The 22,227-nt window shown below is 53.4% G+C and overlaps 1 protein-coding gene across 1 annotated transcript in view; it reads left to right on the top strand.

Annotated features, from left to right (window-relative positions):
- NOL6 (nucleolar protein 6) overlaps positions 1-22,227 on the top strand; it is a 175,110-nt gene that overhangs the window by 25,762 nt on the left and 127,121 nt on the right. The window contains exon 9 of the mRNA XM_075328588.1: positions 21,144-21,202. Within this exon, the coding sequence (XP_075184703.1) occupies positions 21,144-21,202 (59 nt within the window). The remainder of the gene's footprint in view (positions 1-21,143; positions 21,203-22,227) is intronic.

Genomic DNA, 22,227 nt, shown 5'->3' with positions numbered 1-22,227 from the left:
TAAGGACCGCAGGTGAGCTAGTGGATTGGCGCACCAGGAACGCTAGTAAACTACTAGATTGGTTCCCCTGCTCAAAATATCTCTGGTTCATGAAGAAGACATGCCTCTTAGCCTTATCCTGCAGGAACAAAAGATATTTCCTCCCAGCCTGTAGCCACTGAGATCTGTTTCCTTCAGAAGGGTCTGAGGTAAATCTGTGTTCAAGCATTCTATTTTGAGTGGCCAATTCCTCCTCCTCTCTGGCCGCCTGTTTCTTGACATAAGAGATAGAGGAGTGACAGCAACCCCTCAAATACGCCTTAAGCGCGTCCCAGTAGGCCGAGTGATTCTCTTCCACGGAGTTAGTCTCGGTGTATGCCCTGAGCTGATCAGGAATCCTATCATTGGTGCCAAAGAGTGACAGCCACCAAGGGTTAATCTTCCGTGACACTTTACAAGATTTACAACCCTCCCACTTAATGCTGACAAATACCAGAGAGTGGTCTGATACTGATCTGGGTAGATGACACACCGATTGTATATGGGCACAGACTCTTTCATTTCCACAGATGTAATCAATTCTAGACAATGAGTTTTTCCCTGGGGTATAACATGTGTATTCTCTCAGTACTGGGTTAAAAAACCGCCACATGTCACTCCACCCCACCTCCTGTAGAAATGCACTCAGTCTAGTTTGCATCGTAGGGGAGATCGGGACCTGTCGGGTGTTGAATCTATCCAGCCCTATGTTACTAATCAAATTGAAGTCCCCCATGCAGAGCACCAAGGCTTGTGGGAATTGTGAGGCAAACGTAGCCGCTTCATACAAAATTGAGATTCCCATCGCAGGGGGGATGTATATGGCCAAGATCACTATCATGATCCCATCGATGTGAGCCTGGATAAACACATTCCTCCCATCATTATCCTTTATAATCTTACCCGGGTCCCACCGCAATGCTTTATGGACTAGTACCGATACTCCCCTCGAATCTGAGGAATGAACAGAGTGAGCTGACCATTGAACCCAAGGCTTCTGAAGCACTCTCGTGGTTTCTAACAACAAATGGGTCTCTTGTAGACATACAATCTGAGCTTTAGATTTTTTGATATGTGCAAATACTGCCGCCCGTTTCCTGGATGTGCCCAGCCCCCTAACATTCCATGTCATCAAACTTAAAGCCATTGAAATGTATCTCGTACTGAATTAATAGGGAAATGTCAAAAACTTAACCCACAGTATAACTTGGGCAAACGTACCCTTAAATACAAACTATCGGTTGCAAACACACAGCCGAAAGAACTGATCCAGTAGTGTGACCAGGAGAGGGTGTCCCTAGTAACGACCAGGGTGAACCAACGTGGCTAGATGGTGTACTTGGTACGGGGGTGTCCTCGAAACAAGGACTTAAGCTTCTCCTGCAGTCCAACGTATCAAATTATCCTGCAACATAACCTTTAATCATACTTAGGTAAGAGAACCCAGAGTAAGTAGGCGTAAAAATATAGAAAAAGAGAAAAAGAAGAGAGAAGAGAAAGGAGAGAAGGGAGAAATGGAGAAAAAGAAAAAAAAAAGGGGGGGGGAGGGGTAAGGAATAGAGAAAGGGGCAAGGGAAGAGAAGAAAGAGGAAAGAAATTAAGATGGGCGGCAGAAGAGAGAATGTGAAGAGGAGGGAAAATCGAGATATAAGAAGGAGAGGTAACGGAGGGCATACTGGGTGGAAACTGAAGAAGAGAGATGAAGGTTGAAGAAGGAAGTTGGAGAAAATAGCAAAGAAGGCGTAGAGTTAGATAGGAATAGAAAAGCAAGGATGGGTATGAGGCTGAGATAAAGGGGCCGAGGGATTAGACAAGTAAGTGAGACTGAGAGGGGGGAAGAAGAGATAGGGATGTAAAGGAAATGGAAGGAGAATTTGCAGGCAATCCCAAATTATAAGTGACTATCATGCATGGTGACCCCAAAAAACCTTAATATAGCTTTAAAGACAAAATTCAGCATCCCGAACTGAAGTGCGTTGCCAAACACTGCAAACCCGGAGTAAAGTCCCCTTTTGGATCGCAAGATGCAGGATAATTCAAGATCGCAGGAAAGTGATCATGGCCCCGCAGCAGCGTTCTGGCACATGTCCCGCCTGAAGACAGTTCAATCCGGTCCCACCAGCGACGAGTATTCCAGAACTCAAACAGGGCTTAGTAATAATCGCAGTAAGCTCAGGTCCCGACACACTCCGAGGCACCATCTCCAGCTGCCCAGCCATGAGAGGGGGGCCAACCTGGAGACCAGCACAATGGACGGCCAATAATAAACACATCCAGTAACTCACATGCTTCCGGGGATCGCAAGCGCACCATCGCATCCTGATGGAATCTTCAATTTCTCCAAAACTGGAACCAAAGGAGTTGGACGCGGACGCAACTGCGATCCCGAACAGCGCTCCACTCGCACGGTAGGAGAGATGGGGGAGCCAAAGATTTATCTCGCCTTCAGTATCAAGGGACGCCGAATATCAACATAGGATGATCCGAAAACTATCGCAACAGCGATTCCAGGCGTCCCAGGAAAAGGAATCGTATCACCAACCTCAATCCAAAGGAGATGAAATAAACAATCAGAGCCACGATGCCATCACAACAGCGATCCTCCCAGCGTCGCTCATGGCTGTAACGCATCAGCGCTTCCTCTTCAGTGTATTGATCCAGTCATCCGCCTCCGCCGGAGATGTAAAGAACAAGGATCGCTCTTGATGAACCACTCTGAGACCGGGGCCTTACACTTTTAAGTGTAATACTTTGTGTGGCCTCCGGAGGCAGTAGCTATACACCCAATTGTCTGGGTCTCCCAATTAGAGCTAGAAGAAAAGGAATTTACGGTAAGTAAACAAAATTCCCTTCTTTTCGATCACTCTAACTTCAGAGATGCTGTCCAGAAGCACAGAGCATTTCCGGACAAGCGCTTTTCTAAGCGTCTTAATGACACACGCTACCCTTTTCCTGCTGACGTAGTTAAGGGTTGGGCTCAATGTCCCAAGGTGGATCCTCCAGTCTCTAGACTGGCGGCTAGATCCGTAGTATCAGTGGCAGATGGTTCATCGCTCAAGGATGCCACTGACAGGCAGATAGAGCTCCTAATGAAATCCATCTATGAAGCCATAGGCGCGTCTTTTGCCCCAGCCTTTGCAGCAGTGTGGGCACTCCAGGCTATCTCAGCTTGTCTATCTGAGATTAATGCGGTCACACGTACCTCTGCTCCGCAAGTGGCGTCTTTGACTTCTCAGGCGTCGGTTTTTTCATCCTACGCCATGAATGCCGTCCTGGACTCTGCTAGCCGTACAGCGGTAGCGTCCGCCAATTCGGTGGCAGCCCGCAGGGCCATGTGGCTACGCGAATGGAAGGCAGACTCTGCTTCCAAGAAGTTCCTAACCGGTTTGCCATTTTCTGGCGACCGTTTGTTTGGCGAGCAATTGGATGAAATTATTAAGCAATCCAAGGGAAAGGATTCGTCCTTACCCCAGTCCAAGCCAAACAGACCGCAGCAACGAAAGATTCAGTCGAGGTTTCGGTCCTTTCGGCCCTCAGCCAAGTCCCAATCCTCCACGTCCAACAGGCCTCAGAAGGGCCAGAGGAACTCTTATGCATGGCGGTCTAAGTCACGTTCTCCAAGGCGGCCTCCTCATGACTTTCGGCCTCCCCAAACCGCATCCTCGGTCGGTGGCAGGCTCTCCCGCTTTTGCGACGCCTGGTGGCCACATGTCCAAGACCGATGGGTGAGAGACATTCTGTCTCACGGTTACAGGATAGAGCTCAGCTCTCGTCCTCCGACTCGTTTCTTCAGAACATCTCCGCCCCCCCGAGCGAGCCGATGCACTTTTTCAGGCGGTGAACACTCTGAGGACAGAAGGGGTTGTGATCCCCGTTCCCCTTCAAGAACGTGGTCGCGGCTTTTACTCCAACTTGTTCGTGGTGCCAAAAAAGGACGGATCATTCCGTCCTGTTCTGGACCTCAAACTGTTCAACAGACACGTGAGAACCAGACGGTTTCGCATGGAATCTCTCCGCTCGGTCATCGCTTCGATGTCACAAGGAGATTTCCTAGCATCAATCGACATCAGGGATGCTTATCTCCATGTGCCGATTGCACCAGAGCATCAACGCTTCCTGCGTTTCGCCATCGGGGACGAACACCTTCAGTTTGTGGCACTGCCTTTCGGCCTGGCGACAGCCCCACGGGTCTTCACCAAGGTCATGGCATCCGTGGTGGCGGTCCTACACTCTCAGGGCCACTCGGTGATCCCTTACTTAGACGATCTCCTAGTCAAGGCTCCCTCCCGGGCGGCATGCCAACACAGCCTGACCATTGCTCTGGAGACTCTCCAGAGGTTCGGGTGGATCATCAATTTCCCAAAGTCAAAATTGACACCGACCCAATCACTGACGTACCTCGGGATGGAGTTTCATACTCTCTCAGCAATAGTCAAGCTTCCGCTGGACAAACAGCGTTCGCTGCAGACAGGGGTGCACTCTCTTCTTCGGGCCCAGTCACACCCCTTGCGGCGCCTCATGCACTTCCTAGGGAAGATGGTGGCAGCTATGGAGGCAGTTCCCTTTGCGCAGTTTCATCTGCGTCCACTTCAATGGGACATTCTCCGCAAATGGGACAGGAGGTCGACGTCCCTAGACAGGAACGTCTCTCTTTCTCTGGCAGCCAAAACCTCTCTTCAGTGGTGGCTTCTTCCCACTTCTTTGTCGAGGGGAAAATCCTTCCTGCCCCCATCCTGGGCTGTGGTCACGACGGACGCGAGTCTGTCAGGGTGGGGAGCGGTTTTTCTCCACCACAGGGCTCAGGGTACCTGGACTCAGCCAGAGTCTTCCCTTCAGATCAATGTTCTGGAGATAAGGGCAGTGTATCTAGCCCTAAAGGCGTTCCATCGGTGGCTGGAGGGCAGGCAGATCCGCATACAGTCGGACAACGCCACGGCGGTTGCGTACATCAACCACCGGGGCGGCACACGCAGTTGTCAAGCCTTCCAAGAAGTTCGGCGGATTCTGCTGTGGGCGGAGGCCACAGCATCCACCATCTCCGCAGTTCACATCCCGGGCGTAGAAAACTGGGAAGCAGACTTTCTCAGTCGCCAGGGCATGGACGCAGGGGAATGGTCTCTTCACCCGGACGTGTTTCAAGAGATCTGTTGCCGCTGGGGAACGCCGGACTTCGACCTCATGGCGTCTCGGCACAACAACAAAGTCCCGGCATTCATGGCACGGTCTCAAGATCACAGAGCTCTGGCGGCGGACGCATTAGTTCAGGATTGGTCGCAGTTTCGACTGCCTTATGTATTTCCTCCTCTAGCACTACTGCCCAGAGTGTTACGAAAAATCAGGTCCGCCTGCCGCTGCGCCATCCTCGTCGCTCCAGACTGGCCGAGGAGGTCGTGGTACCCGGATCTGTGGCACCTCACGGTGGGTCAACCGTGGGCACTCCCAGACCGCCCAGACTTCCTGTCTCAAGGGCCATTTTTCCATCTGAATTCTGCGGCCCTCAACCTGACTGTGTGGCCATTGAGTCCTGGCTCCTAGCGTCCTCAGGGTTATCTCAAGATGTCATTGCCACTATGAGACAGGCCATGAAACCAACGTCCGCCAAGATCTATTACAGGACGTGGAGGATCTTCTTATCCTGGTGCTCTGATCAGGGTTTCTCCCCCTGGCCGTTTACCTTGCCCACTTTTCTTTCCTTCCTTCAATCAGGAATGGACAAGGGTTTGTCGCTCGGTTCTCTCAAGGGACAAGTATCGGCGCTTTCCGTGTTTTTTCAAAAGCGTCTAGCCAGGCTTCCGCAGGTCCGCACGTTCCTGCAGGGAGTTTGCCACATAGTCCCACCTTACAAGAGGCCGCTGGAACCATGGGATCTTAACAGAGTGCTAAAGGCTCTTCAGAAACCACCTTTCGAGCCACTGCGGGATGTCTCTCTATCACGTCTTTCGCAGAAGGTGGCATTTCTAGTGGCAGTTACATCGCTCCGTAGAGTGTCGGAGTTGGCAGCGCTGTCATGCAAAGCCCCCTTCCTGGTTTTTCACCAGGATAAGGTGGTTCTGCGTCCGGTCCCGAAATTTCTCCCTAAGGTGGTATCCCCTTTTCATCTCAATCAGGATATCTCCTTACCTTCATTTTGCCCTCATCCAGTTCACCAATGTGAAAAGGATTTGCACTTGCTAGATCTAGTAAGAGCACTCCGGCTCTACATTTCTCGCACGGCGCCCCTGCGCCGTTCTGATGCGCTCTTTGTCCTTGTCGCTGGCCAGCGTAAGGGTTCGCAGGCTTCCAAGTCAACCTTGGCTCGGTGGATCAAGGAACCGATTCTTGAAGCCTACCGTTCTTCTGGGCTTCCGATTTCTTCAGGGCTAAAAGCCCATTCTACCAGAGCCGTGGGTGCATCCTGGGCATTGCGGCACCAGGCTACGGCTCAGCAGGTGTGTCAGGCGGCTACCTGGTCGAGTCTGCACACTTTCACGAAACACTATCAGGTGCATGCCTATGCTTCGGCAGATGCCAGTCTAGGTAGGCGAGTCCTTCAGGCGGCGGTTGCCCACCTGTAAGAAGGGGCCATTTTCGTCTCTTTTTATCGAGGTATTCTTTTACCCACCCAGGGACTGCTTTTGGACGTCCCAATTGTCTGGGTCTCCCAATGGAGCGACAAAGAAGAAGGGAATTTTGTTTACTTACCGTAAATTCCTTTTCTTCTAGCTCCTATTGGGAGACCCAGCACCCGCCCCTGTTCCCTTCGGGCTGGTTGTTCTTTTGTGTACACATGTTGTTCATGTTGAATTGTTCTTTTGGTTCATGGTTCAGTTCTCCGAACATCCTTCGGATTGAATTTACCTTAGACCAATTTATAAGTTTCCTCCTTCCTGCTTTTGCACCAAAACTGAGGAGCCCGTGATGCACGGGAGGGTGTATAGGCAGAGGGGAGGGGTTACACTTTTTAAAGTGTAATACTTTGTGTGGCCTCTGGAGGCAGAAGCTATACACCCAATTGTCTGGGTCTCCCAATAGGAGCTAGAAGAAAAGGAATTTACGGTAAGTAAACAAAATTCCCTTCTTTTCTTTGTCGCTCCATTGGGAGACCCAGACAATTGGGTGTATTGCTTCTGCCTCTGGAGGCCACACAAAGTATTCCACTTTAAAAAGTGTAACCCCTCCCCTCTGCCTATACACCCTCCCGTGGACCACGGGCTCCTCAGTTTTATGCTTTGTGTGGAAGGAGGCACACATCCACTCATGAATTCTCAGACTTATTTTTTGTCGGTTGGAAGAAAAGAGGACCCCCACGGGGTCCCCGGCATGTTCCCTTCTCACCCCACTATGTCGGCGGTGTTGTTAAGGTTGAGGTACCCATTGCGGGTACAGAGGCCGGAGCCACATGCCGTCTCCTTCACCATCCCTTAGCGGCTCTGGGAGAAGTGGGATCCTGAGCGGTCTTCCATTTACTGGGACCGTGCTCCATCCGCAGCCCCTGAGGGAACCTGACGGACCGGAGCCTCTTCAACCCCAGGGACCGGGCCCTGCAACTTAAAGGTACTCTGTATCCCTGTCGGGGATCGTACAGAGAGCGCACCTTCTTCCCGGGAGCCGCGATAGTTTTAAAACTAAGGAGGCCGGTTGTCACAAACCACCGGGGGGTCACTCAGAAATCCCCCGCGCTGGCTACCAGTACGTCACAATCGGGGGGTAACAAGTGGGGGTCACCCCTCCTTTATACCTCCCGACCGACAGACAGAGCACGTGACGCGCTCTCTAGCGCCCCTCTTATAGTCAGGCCAATTATGGAATTGCCCGACAATAAGCAAGGAGGCCGCTATACTACTTATGCCGATTATTGAAGGGTCCCCGGTGAGAGTAGGGTATATATTCCCCCGACCTCCGCGGGCGGAATATATAATATCTTCCCGAATCTCACTGGCCTCCCCACAATAATCCTTGGCACAACTCGCTGCCACCAACCGCTTCACGGTAACTATTAGCCGAACACACAGACGTGGGATTCAAGATCGAGATAACAGAACAGCCCAAGATTAATTATATAATTTAATCAGCCTAAAGCACACTAGAAACTACAATATATACAATAGGGAATCTACAGAATATACATATGTCAGAGTACAGTTACAATCAAAGCATGGGTTACAAACAGGCATACACAGTTCCAGCAGTTACCTTGTTGCGTCTGGCCACAGGGGGGGCGCTGTAGGCCAGGTTTCTAGGATCCTTCCCACAGATGTTTCCTACACGTGCCCCCAGCGAAAAGAACCCTGGAAAAAGGCCGAAGTAGGGTTATCAACCTGGCCAAATCCAGGTCCCCTCCTACCTTCGTGACCTCACAGGGAGCACTGCTCCACCCCTGGCTTGAGTTATGGACAATATCCCAACATGGAATATGGGCCATAACTTTGCCTGGGAGCGTCGTAGGCGGACGCCAATGCTCTCATTGTGACAGTTATGAATTTAGCTACAGAACGAGGGGACTCATGACCTGTCTGCCAGTTCCCCATTGGCTGATATCACGCCTGGGGCATTTCCCAATGTCCTGCTCCCATAAAAAGGGTGTGCCGGCATCGTCCGCATGCAGAGACACCATTTTTATGGTTGCCATATTTATCGGAAATATGGCTTGCGAGATATGAACCATTTTTTACTGGAGTCGTTCTGTCTGGCTATTTCCATAGCCTTGCTAACTAGCTAGCAGCTCCTACTACAGGGTGACGGCAGGGAGTCATCCTGTGTCCATTGTTCCCACACCACCTAATTTCCATATCACAGGACATGGCCATGGAGGTGTAAGTGGAACACTGAGAACAAGAAGGGAGGGGGCACTGCCAGGGAGTGATGAGGGATTATGACTGGAGTCATAATTCATCTTCATATCCCGGGATTTGCCTCACACCTCCCCCCTTTTGAGGGCGCTAGGGGGCAGCACTCTCCGGTGTTCCCCCGTGCGCCCGTCCGCGACCTCTCCTTGTCGGGACAGCCCGTCTGCGTTACCGTGGTCACGGCCCCTTTTGTGGCGAATGGTGAAGTTGTATTGCTGGAGCGCAAGGCTCCATCGCAACAATCGCCCATTCGTCCCAGAGACGGTGTGCAACCAGCTGAGGGGATTGTGGTCCGTCTCCACGATGAAGTGGCGCCCGTATAGATAGGGTTGCAGACGCTGCAGGGCCCACACTATGGCCAGGCACTCCTTCTCCATCGTGGAATAGGCAACTTCCCTTGGTAACAGCTTCCTGCTCAGGTACAAGACTGGGTGCTCTTGGCTCGCAGAGTCCACCTGGCTGAGCACCGCACCGAGGCCGAAGTCACTGGCGTCGGTCTGTACTACAAACGGCCGCGTGAAGTCGGCTGCCTGTAGCACGGGCGGGCTGGACAGGGCGTCCTTTAGGGCCCGGAAGGCTGTCTCGCAGTCCATTGTCCAATCGACTGCAGAGGGCAGCTTCTTCTTGGTGAGGTCCGTCAAGGGCTTTGCCAGGCTACTATAGCATGGAACAAACCTCCTATAGTACCCAGCGGTCCCCAAGAAGGACATCACCTGCTTCTTGGTCCTGGGGGTGGGCCAGGATGCGATGGCTTCCACTTTCTCAGGCTCGGGCTTCAGTGTTCTCCCTCCTCGGGCAGGTTGCACACGGGGAGCGCACATGCCTCCCGCTCATGATGTGCCTTCATCATGTTCACATGGAAGGGCTTCCGCCTTCCACGGGCAGGGTCCAGGGTGACCAGGTACGTCACAGGGTTGAGCTGCTGGTACACGAGGTATGGGCCTTCCCAGGCTGCCTGAAGCTTGTCCTGTGGTACGGGGACCAGTACCCACACCCTTTGACCCACTTGGTAGGTCCTCTCACAAGCGTTCTGGTCGTACCAACGCTTCTGATCGGCCTGGGCTTGAGCCATATTGTCGTGTACCAGTTGCGTCAAGGCCTGCATTTTGTCCCGGAAGCGCATGACATACTCGATAACCGACACTCCAGGGGTGGCCAAATCCCCTTCCCAAGCCTCTTTCACCAGAGCCAGGGGGCCCCGCACACGTCGCCCGTACAGGAGCTCAAACGGTGAGAATCCTGTTGAGGCCTGTGGAACCTCCCGGTAAGCAAATAACAGGTGTGGGAGATACCGCTCCCAGTCACGCCCATGGGAGTCGACCAACATCTTAAGCATCTGCTTTAAGGTGCCATTGAACCGCTCGCACAGGCCATTAGTCTGTGGATGGTACGGGCTGGCCACCAGATGTCGCACCTGGACCTGCTTACAGAGGGCCTCCATCAGCTGGGACATGAATTGGGTCCCCCGGTCAGTGAGCATTTCCTGGGGAAAACCCACTCGGGAGAAAATCTCCAGCAATGCGGTGGCCACCTTGTCAGCCCGAATGGACGACAAGGCCACTGCTTCTGGGTACCGGGTGGCATAGTCCACTACCGTCAGTATGAAGCGTTTCCCCGAGCTGCTGGGGATGGCCAGCGGGCCGACCAGATCCACAGCCACCCTCCTGAAAGGCTCATCGATGATTGGCAGAGATACTAGTGGGGCTTTGGGGCGTGGCCCCGCCTTCCCCACTCTCTGACAGGTTTCACACGAACGGCAGTAGGCAGCCACATCGGCCCCCATTTTTGGCCAGTAGAAATGCTGGTTTAACCTGGCCTTGGTCTTAGCGATCCCTAGGTGTCCGGCCATCGGAATCTCATGTGCGATCCGCAACAACTCCGTCCGGAACGGATAGGGTACCACCAACTGTCGGTCCCTGGGCCACGCCTCCGGTGAACCCTGCTGGACCGTGGCCCGGTACAGCCGTCCTTGGTCCCAGACCACTCGCTCCGGGTCCGAGTCCGAGGGAGGCTGTGCCGCCTGCTCCTTAAGAGCTTTCAGGCTGTCGTCAGCTTCTAACGCTGCCTGAAACCCCTGACTAGATGTGGCCAGAATCGACGAGACTGTCACATCTTCGGTCAGTACCCCGGGACCTGTGTCCTGGCCTCCACCTGACTCGGCTGCCACTTGGTCAGAAGGGGAAGAGCTATCGGACCTCCGGGAGGCCCCTTGGCTTCCAGCACTCCCACTGCGGGTGACAGCGGCCACAGCCGCTGCGACCGTGGGTCGTGCCTGCTCCTCCTCCGTTCCTGACCAAGTCGCCGGTTCAGGCAGACCGACCTGGCTTCCTGACACCCCGGTTGTGGGGGAACCATGCACCGAGATCTTACCTGGGAGCACTTCCGCTCCTGGACCGGCCCCAATCTCACCTGCCTGTTCCCCCCCTGCAGCAACAGAACCCCGCTGTGAAATCTCTGGGGACCCCACATTTGCTGTGGTAGCCCCCACCCCACACACTGGTCCTCCCCCTGCAGCACCCTGCTCTCTGCTTATCCCTGCAGAGGGCAACAGATCCCAGCTCACAGGCTGGTTACTTGTAGAGGCATTGTCACACCTTTCTCTGACCCCCTCCCCTGTCACAGCTGCAGCTGTGTGTGTGTCTATGGTGTCTATGCAAGCAGAAATATCAGAGTTCACTCCCTCCTCCCTTACATCATTCATAGATAACACATTAACATTGTCCGGAGGCATGTCAGTACTGGCTGAAGGTTCAGCCCTTGGTTGGGGCCCAAACTGGGAGGTTATCTGCCCCAAATCTGTCCCAAGTAGCACGTTTGCGGGGATCCGATCAGTTACCCCCACCTCCCTCACCCCTCGCCCTGCGCCCCAGTCCACATAAATGTCAGCAACAGGCAGCGCCGGGTCAATGCCTCCAATCCCGGAGACAGCGAGGGTTTTTCCAGGGATCAAGTCTTGGGGGGACACCATCTCAGGCCGCACCAGAGTCACCTCCGAGGCGCTGTCTCGCAGTCCTATGGTCACAGACCGGCCGACGGTGACAGGTTGGAAGCTGTCCAGGGACCTACCACCACCCCCACCCACACAATACACCTTGGGCGGCCCTTGGGACTGGGACGGAGCCGGGGCCTTGGGACGCTGAGGGCACATGGCCTTGAAGTGTCCAGGTAGGTTGCACTGGTGGCACCGTCTTGGTTCCGCCACGGGCCTGGAGAGGGGAGTTGAGGGGGACACCCCCTGCAGTCTAGGGGCAGGTGGAGCAGTCGCCGAATTCATCTTACCCCCTCTCCAGGTGCTGCTGGTGGCCACTCTCCTGGCCTCAGGGGCCCGGTTGTTGGTGTAGTCATCGGCAAGGGCAGCTGTAGCCGTGGACCCCTTTGGCTTCTGGTCTCGGATGAACTGGCGGAGATCCTCAGGGCAGTTCCACAAGAGTTGCTCCGTGATGAACAAGTCCAGGATCTCCGGTCCGGTGGAAAGCTGCAGGCCTTGGGTCCAGTGGTCGGCAGCTCGGGCAAGTGCCCGCCGGTGGTCAGCCCAGGAGTCCTTTGGTCCCTTCTGTAGGGTCCGGAACTTCTTGCGGTAGGACTCCGGAGTGAGGTTGAACTGTTGGATCAGGGCCCGCTTGATGGTGTCGTAGCCCTGATCTGCCTCAGCAGGCAAGTCCCCAAGGATTTCCAGGGCCTTACCCCTTAAACGGGGGGTCAGGTATTTGGCCCACTGGTCCTTGTCCAGATGGTGCTGCAAGCAAGTCCGTTCAAAAGCAGTCAAGAAAGAGTCCAAGTCTCCATCCTTCTCCAGCACTGGGAAGTCCTCAACACGGACCTTTGGAAGTTTGGTGTCTTGAAGGTCACGTGTGGCTGATGAGGGCTGGAGCTTGGCTAGATGCAGCTGGTAGTCACGGTCTGCCTGTCGCTCCGCAGCCTCACGCTCTGCCTGGCGCTCTTCACGCGCTGCTTGCCGCTCCGCAGCCTCAGCATCACGCGCTGCCTGCCGCTCTGCCCTGCGCTCTGCCAGGAGTTCCTTGTAGCCTTTCTGGTCTCCAGCCTGGAGAAGGGCCATAGCCATTTGAAGAAGGCTATCCGAGCCTCCCAGGCTCGGTGGAATGGCACGTGGTGATCTGCGGCCCGCTGCGGAGCCTGGTGATTCACTGTCCCTTGCAGAGCGGAGGGCTGGCATCTGGCTCGTTGAGGACCCTTGGGTGAGCTGCTCCTCATCTTGTCCATAATTGCCAGCTTGTGCGCTGTCCTCTGCAGAACGGTTTTCTGGCGTCGAGCTCCTGGAGGACTCGTGGGCAACCTCCTCATTACTGTCCACAGCACCGTCCTCCCTCTCTTCGGCTCCTGCCTTAGCATTGGCCAGTTGCATAGCTCTGCTCCTGGTGCCATCAGCCATTCTTGCAGACTTTTGGTCACTGACACAGAACTGACACCTGATGCCTCCACACACCTTACAGTATCTGCACTCTGACACTCTAGTGTTGAGCTAGTCTGAAGACCCCAGCAGCCACAGCTGCTGCAGGCAGTCTTTAGTGTCTGGGAGTATGGGTCTCACACTCACACACACTATTATCTCGATCCCACCGCTATGCCACCAATATGTCACAAACCACCGGGGGGGTCACTCAGAAATCCCCCGCGCTGGCTACCAGTACGTCACAATCGGGGGGTAACAAGTGGGGGTCACCCCTCCTTTATACCTCCCGACCGACAGACAGAGCACGTGACGCGCTCTCTAGCGCCCCTCTTATAGTCAGGCCAATTATGGAATTGCCCGACAATAAGCAAGGAGGCCGCTATACTACTTATGCCGATTATTGAAGGGTCCCCGGTGAGAGTAGGGTATATATTCCCCCGACCTCCGCGGGCGGAATATATAATATCTTCCCGAATCTCACTGGCCTCCCCACAATAATCCTTGGCACAACTCGCTGCCACCAACCGCTTCACGGTAACTATTAGCCGAACACACAGACGTGGGATTCAAGATCGAGATAACAGAACAGCCCAAGATTAATTATATAATTTAATCAGCCTAAAGCACACTAGAAACTACAATATATACAATAGGGAATCTACAGAATATACATATGTCAGAGTACAGTTACAATCAAAGCATGGGTTACAAACAGGCATACACAGTTCCAGCAGTTACCTTGTTGCGTCTGGCCACAGGGGGGCGCTGTAGGCCAGGTTTCTAGGATCCTTCCCACAGATGTTTCCTACACGTGCCCCCAGCGAAAAGAACCCTGGAAAAAGGCCGAAGTAGGGTTATCAACCTGGCCAAATCCAGGTCCCCTCCTACCTTCGTGACCTCACAGGGAGCACTGCTCCACCCCTGGCTTGAGTTATGGACAATATCCCAACATGGAATATGGGCCATAACTTTGCCTGGGAGCGTCGTAGGCGGACGCCAATGCTCTCATTGTGACAGTTATGAATTTAGCTACAGAACGAGGGGACTTATGACCTGTCTGCCAGTTCCCCATTGGCTGATATCACGCCTGGGGCATTTCCCAATGTCCTGCTCCCATAAAAAGGGTGTGCCGGCATCGTCCGCATGCAGAGACACCATTTTTATGGTTGCCATATTTATCGGAAATATGGCTTGCGAGATATGAACCATTTTTTACTGGAGTCGTTCTGTCTGGCTATTTCCATAGCCTTGCTAACTAGCTAGCAGCTCCTACTACAGGGTGACGGCAGGGAGTCATCCTGTGTCCATTGTTCCCACACCACCTAATTTCCATATCACAGGACATGGCCATGGAGGTGTAAGTGGAACACTGAGAACAAGAAGGGAGGGGGCACTGCCAGGGAGTGATGAGGGATTATGACTGGAGTCATAATTCATCTTCATATCCCGGGATTTGCCTCACACCGGTGGACTTCCGCGCCGACCGTGCCTGCTCGTCGGGCGCGGCCTCACATTTAGTCCCCGGCTTCACCGCGGCCTAGTCGCAAAAATCCCGCCCCCGGGCCTGCCTGTCAGGGGTAAGGGCGGGTTCTCCGGCATGACGTCGGATGTGAGGGCTGGAGCATCCTGCATGTCTTCCTCCCCCCTCACTGACCACTGTGGGGACCCCAGATTCCCGCTCTTGGCTGGCGCCGCCCTCGGCTCCACTCCTCCCCTGAGAGCTCCGGCGGCCATTTTCTGGCATTCTGCCGGTGGATGCTTCTCAGTGAACAGCTCAGCAGCTCCGGGGGATCCAAGGCAGGGAATCTGGAGGACACACACTCCGCTCGTTAGCGGTCGGTAAGCCACACCGGTCACCCGGTGCTGGCCCCCCTGGGGTGCCGGTATAGATAAATATATATATATATTTATACAATAGATATATATATATCTGTTCGGTCAGTCCGTATACCTTGGTCCCTATATACCCTCAGTTGGTCACTCTCCTAGGAGACAACAGCATGTCGTCCACAAGGAGCAAAACTACTAAGGCACAGGTTTTTTTCGCGGCCTGTACCTCTTGTGGGGCTATGTTGCCTGCGGGATCCACGTACCCTCACTGTGAGCAGTGTTCGACTCCTGCCACGCTTGCTCAGCCGGAGCCTCGGTCACTGGTGGGCCCCTCGGCTCAGGTAGACCCCCCTGCTCCCCCTGAAGATGCAGGGACAGAGTCACAGGGGTTGGCCTCTTTTGCTGAGAAACTCTCTGTCCATTTCTCAATCCATGGCACAGTCTTTGGACAAATTGTCTGCTAGGCTCATGGAGGCATTGCAATCCAGACCGGACCCTTCACAGGCTCCGGTTCCTGTTAGCTTGTCTCCTCCAGGCCCCTCTCGGTCCGTGCCGCAGCGCGCTCCCAGATTGGGCCCTAGGTCTCAGGCGGAGGACTCCTGCCCGGACCGCAGTCCCAGACCGGCAAAGCGGTCTCGCTGGGACTCTTCCCCGTCTTCCTCACACTGCTCGGAGGACTCTCAGGAAGATGAGGCGGATGTCGGAGCTGAGGGCTCTGACCCTGACTTCGCCCTTAACCTTGATACACCTGAGGGGGATGCCTTAGTGAATGATCTTATCTCATCCATCAACCAGGTGTTGGATCTCTCTCCCCCGCCTCCTCCTGTGGAGGAGTCGGCTTCTCAGCAGGAGAAGCACCAGTTTCGGTTCCCCAAACGTACGCGAAATACGTTTTTTGATCACTCTAACTTCAGGGATGCTGTCCAGAAGCCCAGGGCGGTCCCGGACAAGCGCTTTGCTAAACGGCATACTGACACGCGTTATCCCTTTCCATCTGAAGTTGTTAAGGGCTGGTCTCACTCTCCCAAGGTGGATCCGCCAGTCTCCAAATTGGCTGCTAGATCCGTTGTCTGTTGCAGATGGCTCATCCCTGAAGGATGCCACTGACAGACAGATAGAGCTCTTGGTCAAGTCCATCTATGAGGCCACGGGCGCGTCTTTCGCCCCGGCCTTTGCCGCTGTGTGGGCTCTCCAAGCGATCTCGGCTTGTCTGGCTGAGATTAATGCTGTCACACGGAATTCTGCTCCGCATGTTTCGTCTTTGACTTCCCAGGCATCTGCCTTTTCGTCCTACGCCATGAACGCCGTCCTGGCCTCCGCTAGCCGGACGGCTGTAGCATCCGCTAACTCCGTGGCAGTCCACAGAGCCATGTGGCTGCGCGAATGGAAAGCAGACTCGGCTTCCAAAAGGTTTTTAACTGGTCTGCCTTTTGCTGGCGACCGTTTATTTGGCGAACGTTTGGATGAGATTATTAAGGAATCCTCCTTACCCCAGTCCAGACCTAAGAAGCCTCCGCAACGAAAAATACAATCAAGGTTTCGGTCCTTTTGTTCCTCCGCCAAGCCACAATCCTCCTCGTCCAACAGGCCGGAGAAAGGCCAGAGGAACTCCTATGCGTGGCGGTCCAAGTCACGCCCCCAAAAGGCCGCAGGAGGCACTGCCTCCAAGACGGCCTCCTCATGACTCTCAGCCTCCCCTAGCCGCATCCTCGGTCGGTGGCAGGCTCTCCCGCTTTGGAGACGCCTGGTGGCCACACGTTCAAGACCGATGGGTGAGAGACATTCTGTCTCAGGGTTACAGGATAGAGTTCAGCTCACGTCCTGCGGCTCGCTTCTTCAGAACCTCCCCGCCCCCCGCTTAGGCCGATGCACTTTTTCAGGCAGTGGACGCTCTGAAGTCAGAAGGTGTTGTGATCCCCGTTCCCCCTCAGGAACGTGGTCGCGGCTTTTACTCCAACTTGTTCGTAGTGCCCAAAAAGGATGGGTCATTCCGTCTCGTTCTGGACCTCAAGCTACTCAACAGACATGTGAGAACCAGACGGTTTCGGATGGAATCTCTCCGTTCAGTCATCGCCTCGTTGTCACAAGGAGACTTCCTGGCATCGATCGACATCAAGGATGCTTATCTCCATGTACCGATCGCACCCGAACATCAACGTTTCCTGCGTTTCGCCATTGGGGACGAACACCTCCAGTTCGTCGCATTGCCCTTCGGCCTGGCGACAGCCCCACGGGTTTTCACCAAAGTCATGGCATCCGTCGTGGCGGTCCTACACTCTCAGGGCCACTCGGTGATCCCCTACTTGGACGATCTCCTAGTCAGGGCCCCTTCTCGGGTGGCGTGTCAACAAAGCCTTACCGTCGCTCTGGCGACTCTCCAGCAGTTCGGGTGGATCATCAACTTCCCGAAATCCAAGTTGACACCGACCCAATCACTGACTTACCTTGGGATGGAGTTTCACACACAGCCAGCGTTGGTCAAGCTACCGCGGGACAAACAGCTTTCTCTGCAGGCAGGGGTGCAATCACACCCCTTAAGGCGCCTCATGCACTTCCTTGGGAAGATGGTGGCAGCTATGGAAGCAGTGCCGTTTGCACAATTTCATCTACGGCCGCTCCAATGGGATATTCTCCGCAAATGGGACAAGAGTGCGGCTTCCCTCGACAAGAACGTCTCTCTTTCCCTCGCGACCAAAACATCACTTCAGTGGTGGCTCCTACCCACATCTCTGTCGGGAGGAAGATCATTCCTACCCCCAACCTGGGCTGTGGTCACCACGGACGCGAGCCTGTCAGGTTGGGGAGCAATTTTTCTCCACCACAGGGCTCAAGGAACCTGGACTCCGACAGAATCGTCCCTTCAGATCAATATTCTGGAGATAAGGGCAGTATATCTAGCCCTATTGGCTTTCCATCGGTGGCTGGAGGGCAGGCAGATCCGAATCCAGTCGGACAACGCCACTGCCGTCGCCTACATCAATCACCAAGGCGGCACTCGCAGTCGTCTGGCCTTCCAGGAAGTCCGGCGGATTCTGCAGTGGGTGAAAGACACAGGCTCCACCATCTCCGCAGTTCACATCCCGGGCGTAGAAAACTGGGAAGCAGATTTTCTCAGTCGTCAGGGCATGGACGCGGGGGAATGGTCTCTTCACCCAGACGTGTTTCGGGAGATCTGTCGCCGCTGGGGAACGCCGGACGTCGATCTCATGGCGTCACGGCACAACAACAAGGTCCCGGCCTTCATGGCACGGTCTCAGGATCACAGAGCTCTGGCGGCGGACGCGTTAGTGCAGGATTGGTCGCAGTTCCGACTGCCGTATGTGTTTCCCCCTCTGGCAATGCTGCCCAGAGTTCTAAGCAAGATCAGGTCCGACTGCCGTCGCGCCATTCTCGTCGCTCCAGACTGGCCGAGACGGTCGTGGTATCCGGATCTGTGGCATCTCACGGTGGGTCAACCGTGGACACTTCCAGACCGCCCAGACTTGCTGTCACAAGGTCCGTTTTTCCATCTGAATTCTGTGGCCCTCAACCTGACTGTGTGGCCATTGAGTCCTGGCTCCTAGCGTCTTCAGGGTTATCTCAGGGGGTCATTGCCACCATGAGACAGGCCAGGAAGCCAACGTCCGCCAAGATCTATTATAGGTCTTGGCAAATCTTCCTGTCCTGGTGCACTAACGGTTTTTCTCCATGGCCGTTTGCCTTACCCACATTCCTTTCATTCTTTCAATCTGGAGTGGACAAGGGTTTGTCCCTCGGCTCTATCAAGGACCAAGTGTCGGCGCTCTCCGTGTTTTTTCAAAAGCGTCTAGCCAGGCTTCCGCAGGTCCGCACGTTCCTGCAGGAGGTCTGCCACATAGTTCCACCTTACAAACGTCCGTTGGAACCTTGGGACCTTAACAGGGTCCTGACGGCTCTTCAAAAGCCGCCTTTTGAACCACTGCGGGATGTCTTTCTCTCCCGTCTTTCGCAGAAGGTGGCCTTCCTAGTGGCAGTCACGTCTCTTCGGAGAGTGTCTGAGCTTGCAGCGCTGTCATGCAAAGCCCCCTTCCTGGTTTTTCACCAGGATAAGGTGGTTCTCCGTCCGGTCCCGGAATTTCTCCCTAAGGTGGTATCCCCTTTTCATCTAAATCAGGATATCTCCTTGCCTTCCTTTTGCCCTTATCCAATTCACCAGTGTGAAAAGGATTTGCACTCTTTGGATCAAGTGAGGGCACTCCGGTTCTACGTGTCTCGCACGGCGCCCCTGCGCCGTTCAGATGCGCTCTTTGTCCTTGTCGCTGGCCAGCGTAAGGGCTCTCAGGCCTCCAAGTCAACCTTGGCTCGGTGGATCAAGGAACCGATTCTCGAGGCCTACCGTTCTTCTGGGCTTCCACTTCCTTCAGGGCTGAAAGCCCATTCTACCAGAGCCGTGGGTGCGTCCTGGGCTTTACGGCACCGGGCGACGGCTCAGCAGGTGTGTCAGGCAGCTACGTGGTCTAGTCTGCACACTTTCACGAAGCACTATCAAGTGCAAACCCATGCGTCGGCTGACGCCAGTCTAGGTAGGCGAGTCCTCCAGGCGGCGGTTGCCCACCTGTAAGAGGGGGCCGTTTTTCGGCTCTTTCGATTGAGGTATTCTTTTACCCACCCAGGGACTGCTCTTGGACGTCCCAATTGTCTGGGTCTCCCAATGGAGCGACAAAGAAAAAAGGGAATTTTGTTTACTTACCGTAAATTCCTTTTCTTCTAGCTCCTATTGGGAGACCCAAACAATTGGGTGTATAGCTTCTGCCTCTGGAGGCCACACAAAGTATTACACTTTAAAAAGTGTAACCCCTCCCCTCTGCCTATACACCCTCCCGTGCATCACGGGCTCCTCAGTTTTGGTGCAAAAGCAGGAAGGATAAAACTTATAAATTGGTCTAGGGTAAATTCAATCCGAAGGATGTTCGGAGAACTGAAACCATGAACCAGAGAACAATTCAACATGAACAACATGTGTACACAAAAGAACAAACAGCCCGAAGGGAACAGGGGCGGGTGCTGGGTCTCCCAATAGGAGCTAGAAGAAAAGGAATTTACGGTAAGTAAACAAAATTCCCTTTTTTTAAATAATAAAATAAATAAATCTTTATTTTTATATAGCGCTAACATATTCCTCAGCGCTTTTACATACATCAGGAACACCGTCCCCATTAGGGCTCACAATCTAAAGTCCCTATCTGTATGTCTTTGGAGTGTGGGAGGAAACCGGAGAACCCGGAGGAAACCCACGCAAACACGGGGAGAACATACAAAATCCTTGCAGATGGTGTCCTTGGTGGGATTCGAACCCAGGACCCCAGCGCTGCAAGACTGCAGTGCTAACCACTAAGCCACAAGACTGCAGTGCTAACCACTAAGCCACCACAAGACTGCAGTGCTAACCACTTAGCCACCGTGCCTCCTATTTTTTATAACATTGTCTTCTCCATTTCGCTAATATTGTAATATGCTGCAGATTTTCGGGCGTGAACACATCCTAATACTCATGCAAAAACCTAAATGCACTCTGTACTCACTTTTTCCCCCCTTTTATTCCAGCACATTTACAGCTGCACTCTTCTAAAAGACCCCCGTATACATTAGATAGCTATCACTCCCCATTACAGAGGCGCTCTCTGCTCGGCCTGACCGCGCGCTCCTGCCTCCTCTCCTCTAACAGCAACTTATCCCCTGAAAAACAAATGGATGGCCTGTAGGAAATGTAACGGGCCGGATTCTTCTCTCCCCCAACATCATCTGTTCGTCAGCGAGTCGGGAGGCCCCCACACATTATACTGATGGACAATATTGGGGACCTTATCTCATTCACTCTCATATTGACTTTTTTGCCTTGTGCACATCTGCCCTCTGTCTTTAGACTTTGGTACTGCAATTGATGTTTTTGAGCAACTGTATACTGCAAAGGAGCAAAGTTTTTTGTTTTTTTTTTCTTTTTTTTTTCATGATCCCAGTGCAGTCATTGGTACATGGGGGAATTCTATATAGCATAATTAATATTGCTAATTTCTCTGAAACATTTTGTGTGTTCTTTGCAGCAAGCACGGATTTGACTGCCAACGGCATTACAATGTCAGCATCCACAGACACGTCCTTGGTAAGTGTCGAAGGTCCCGATTGTCTATCACCATTGCAATGAAAACTTATTCTTTACACTTGCCTGATTTTTAACCATTTCATATTTGGGTCAGAAATAGTAACTAGCATTGGAGCAAGTTGTATGGGTCAGTCGGGCAGTAATTGTCCCCTCCCCCCCCCTCCCCCGCTGATGTCAGTGCCGATGGTCTTTGTACACCATGGCAGAATATGTCAGTGCTAGATGTGCAACTGGGAATAAGGCTCCTTTCACATTGCGTTTCAGTAGCTCCGTCGAATATACGTCCGAAATCCCTCCCCTCCCCCCACAAAACGTGTTTTGGACGTATGCGCCGACAGGGCCATTGAGTGTAATGGAGCAGAGAAAGCAAGCGTATGCTCTGTCTTGCACCATTTTCGGGTGTATACGCTTTTTACAGGCGGACACCCGAACGTAGTCTGCTATATCTGGGCATCCGCCTGCAGAAAGCGTATACACCCGGAAATGGGGCAAAACAGAGCATACGCTTGCTCTGTCTGCTCCATTATACTCAATGGCCCTGTCGGCGCATACGTCCGAAACACGTTTTGTGGGGGAAGGGGCGGGATTTTGGACGTATGCCCCGACGGAGCCACTGAAATGCAATGTGAAAGGAGCCTTAGTGGAGATGTTACAGTCTTCCTAGGGCGGCACGGTGGCTCAGTGGTTAGCACCGCAGTCTTGCAGTGCTGGGGTCCTGGGTTCAAATCCCACCAAGGACACCATCTGCAAGGAGTTTGTATGTTCTCCCCATGTTTGCGTGAGTTTCCTCCGGGTTCTCCGGTTTCCTCCCACACTCCAAAGACATACAGATAGGGACTCTAGATTGTGAGCCCCAATGGGGACAGTGTTGCCAATGGATGTAAAGCGCTGTGGAATTAATAGCGCTATATAAATGAATATTATTATTATTATTATTATTATTATTATTATTATTATTATTATTATTAATTATTCCTATAGAAAGCAATTACAACAGTGACACCTAGTGGAGAAAAGCAGATATT

Source organism: Anomaloglossus baeobatrachus, chromosome 1 (assembly GCF_048569485.1).
Source record: "Anomaloglossus baeobatrachus isolate aAnoBae1 chromosome 1, aAnoBae1.hap1, whole genome shotgun sequence".
NCBI lineage: Eukaryota > Metazoa > Chordata > Amphibia > Anura > Aromobatidae > Anomaloglossus > Anomaloglossus baeobatrachus.
Note: the sequence above shows the minus strand (reverse complement) of the source record. Positions and strands in the feature narration are given on the sequence as shown.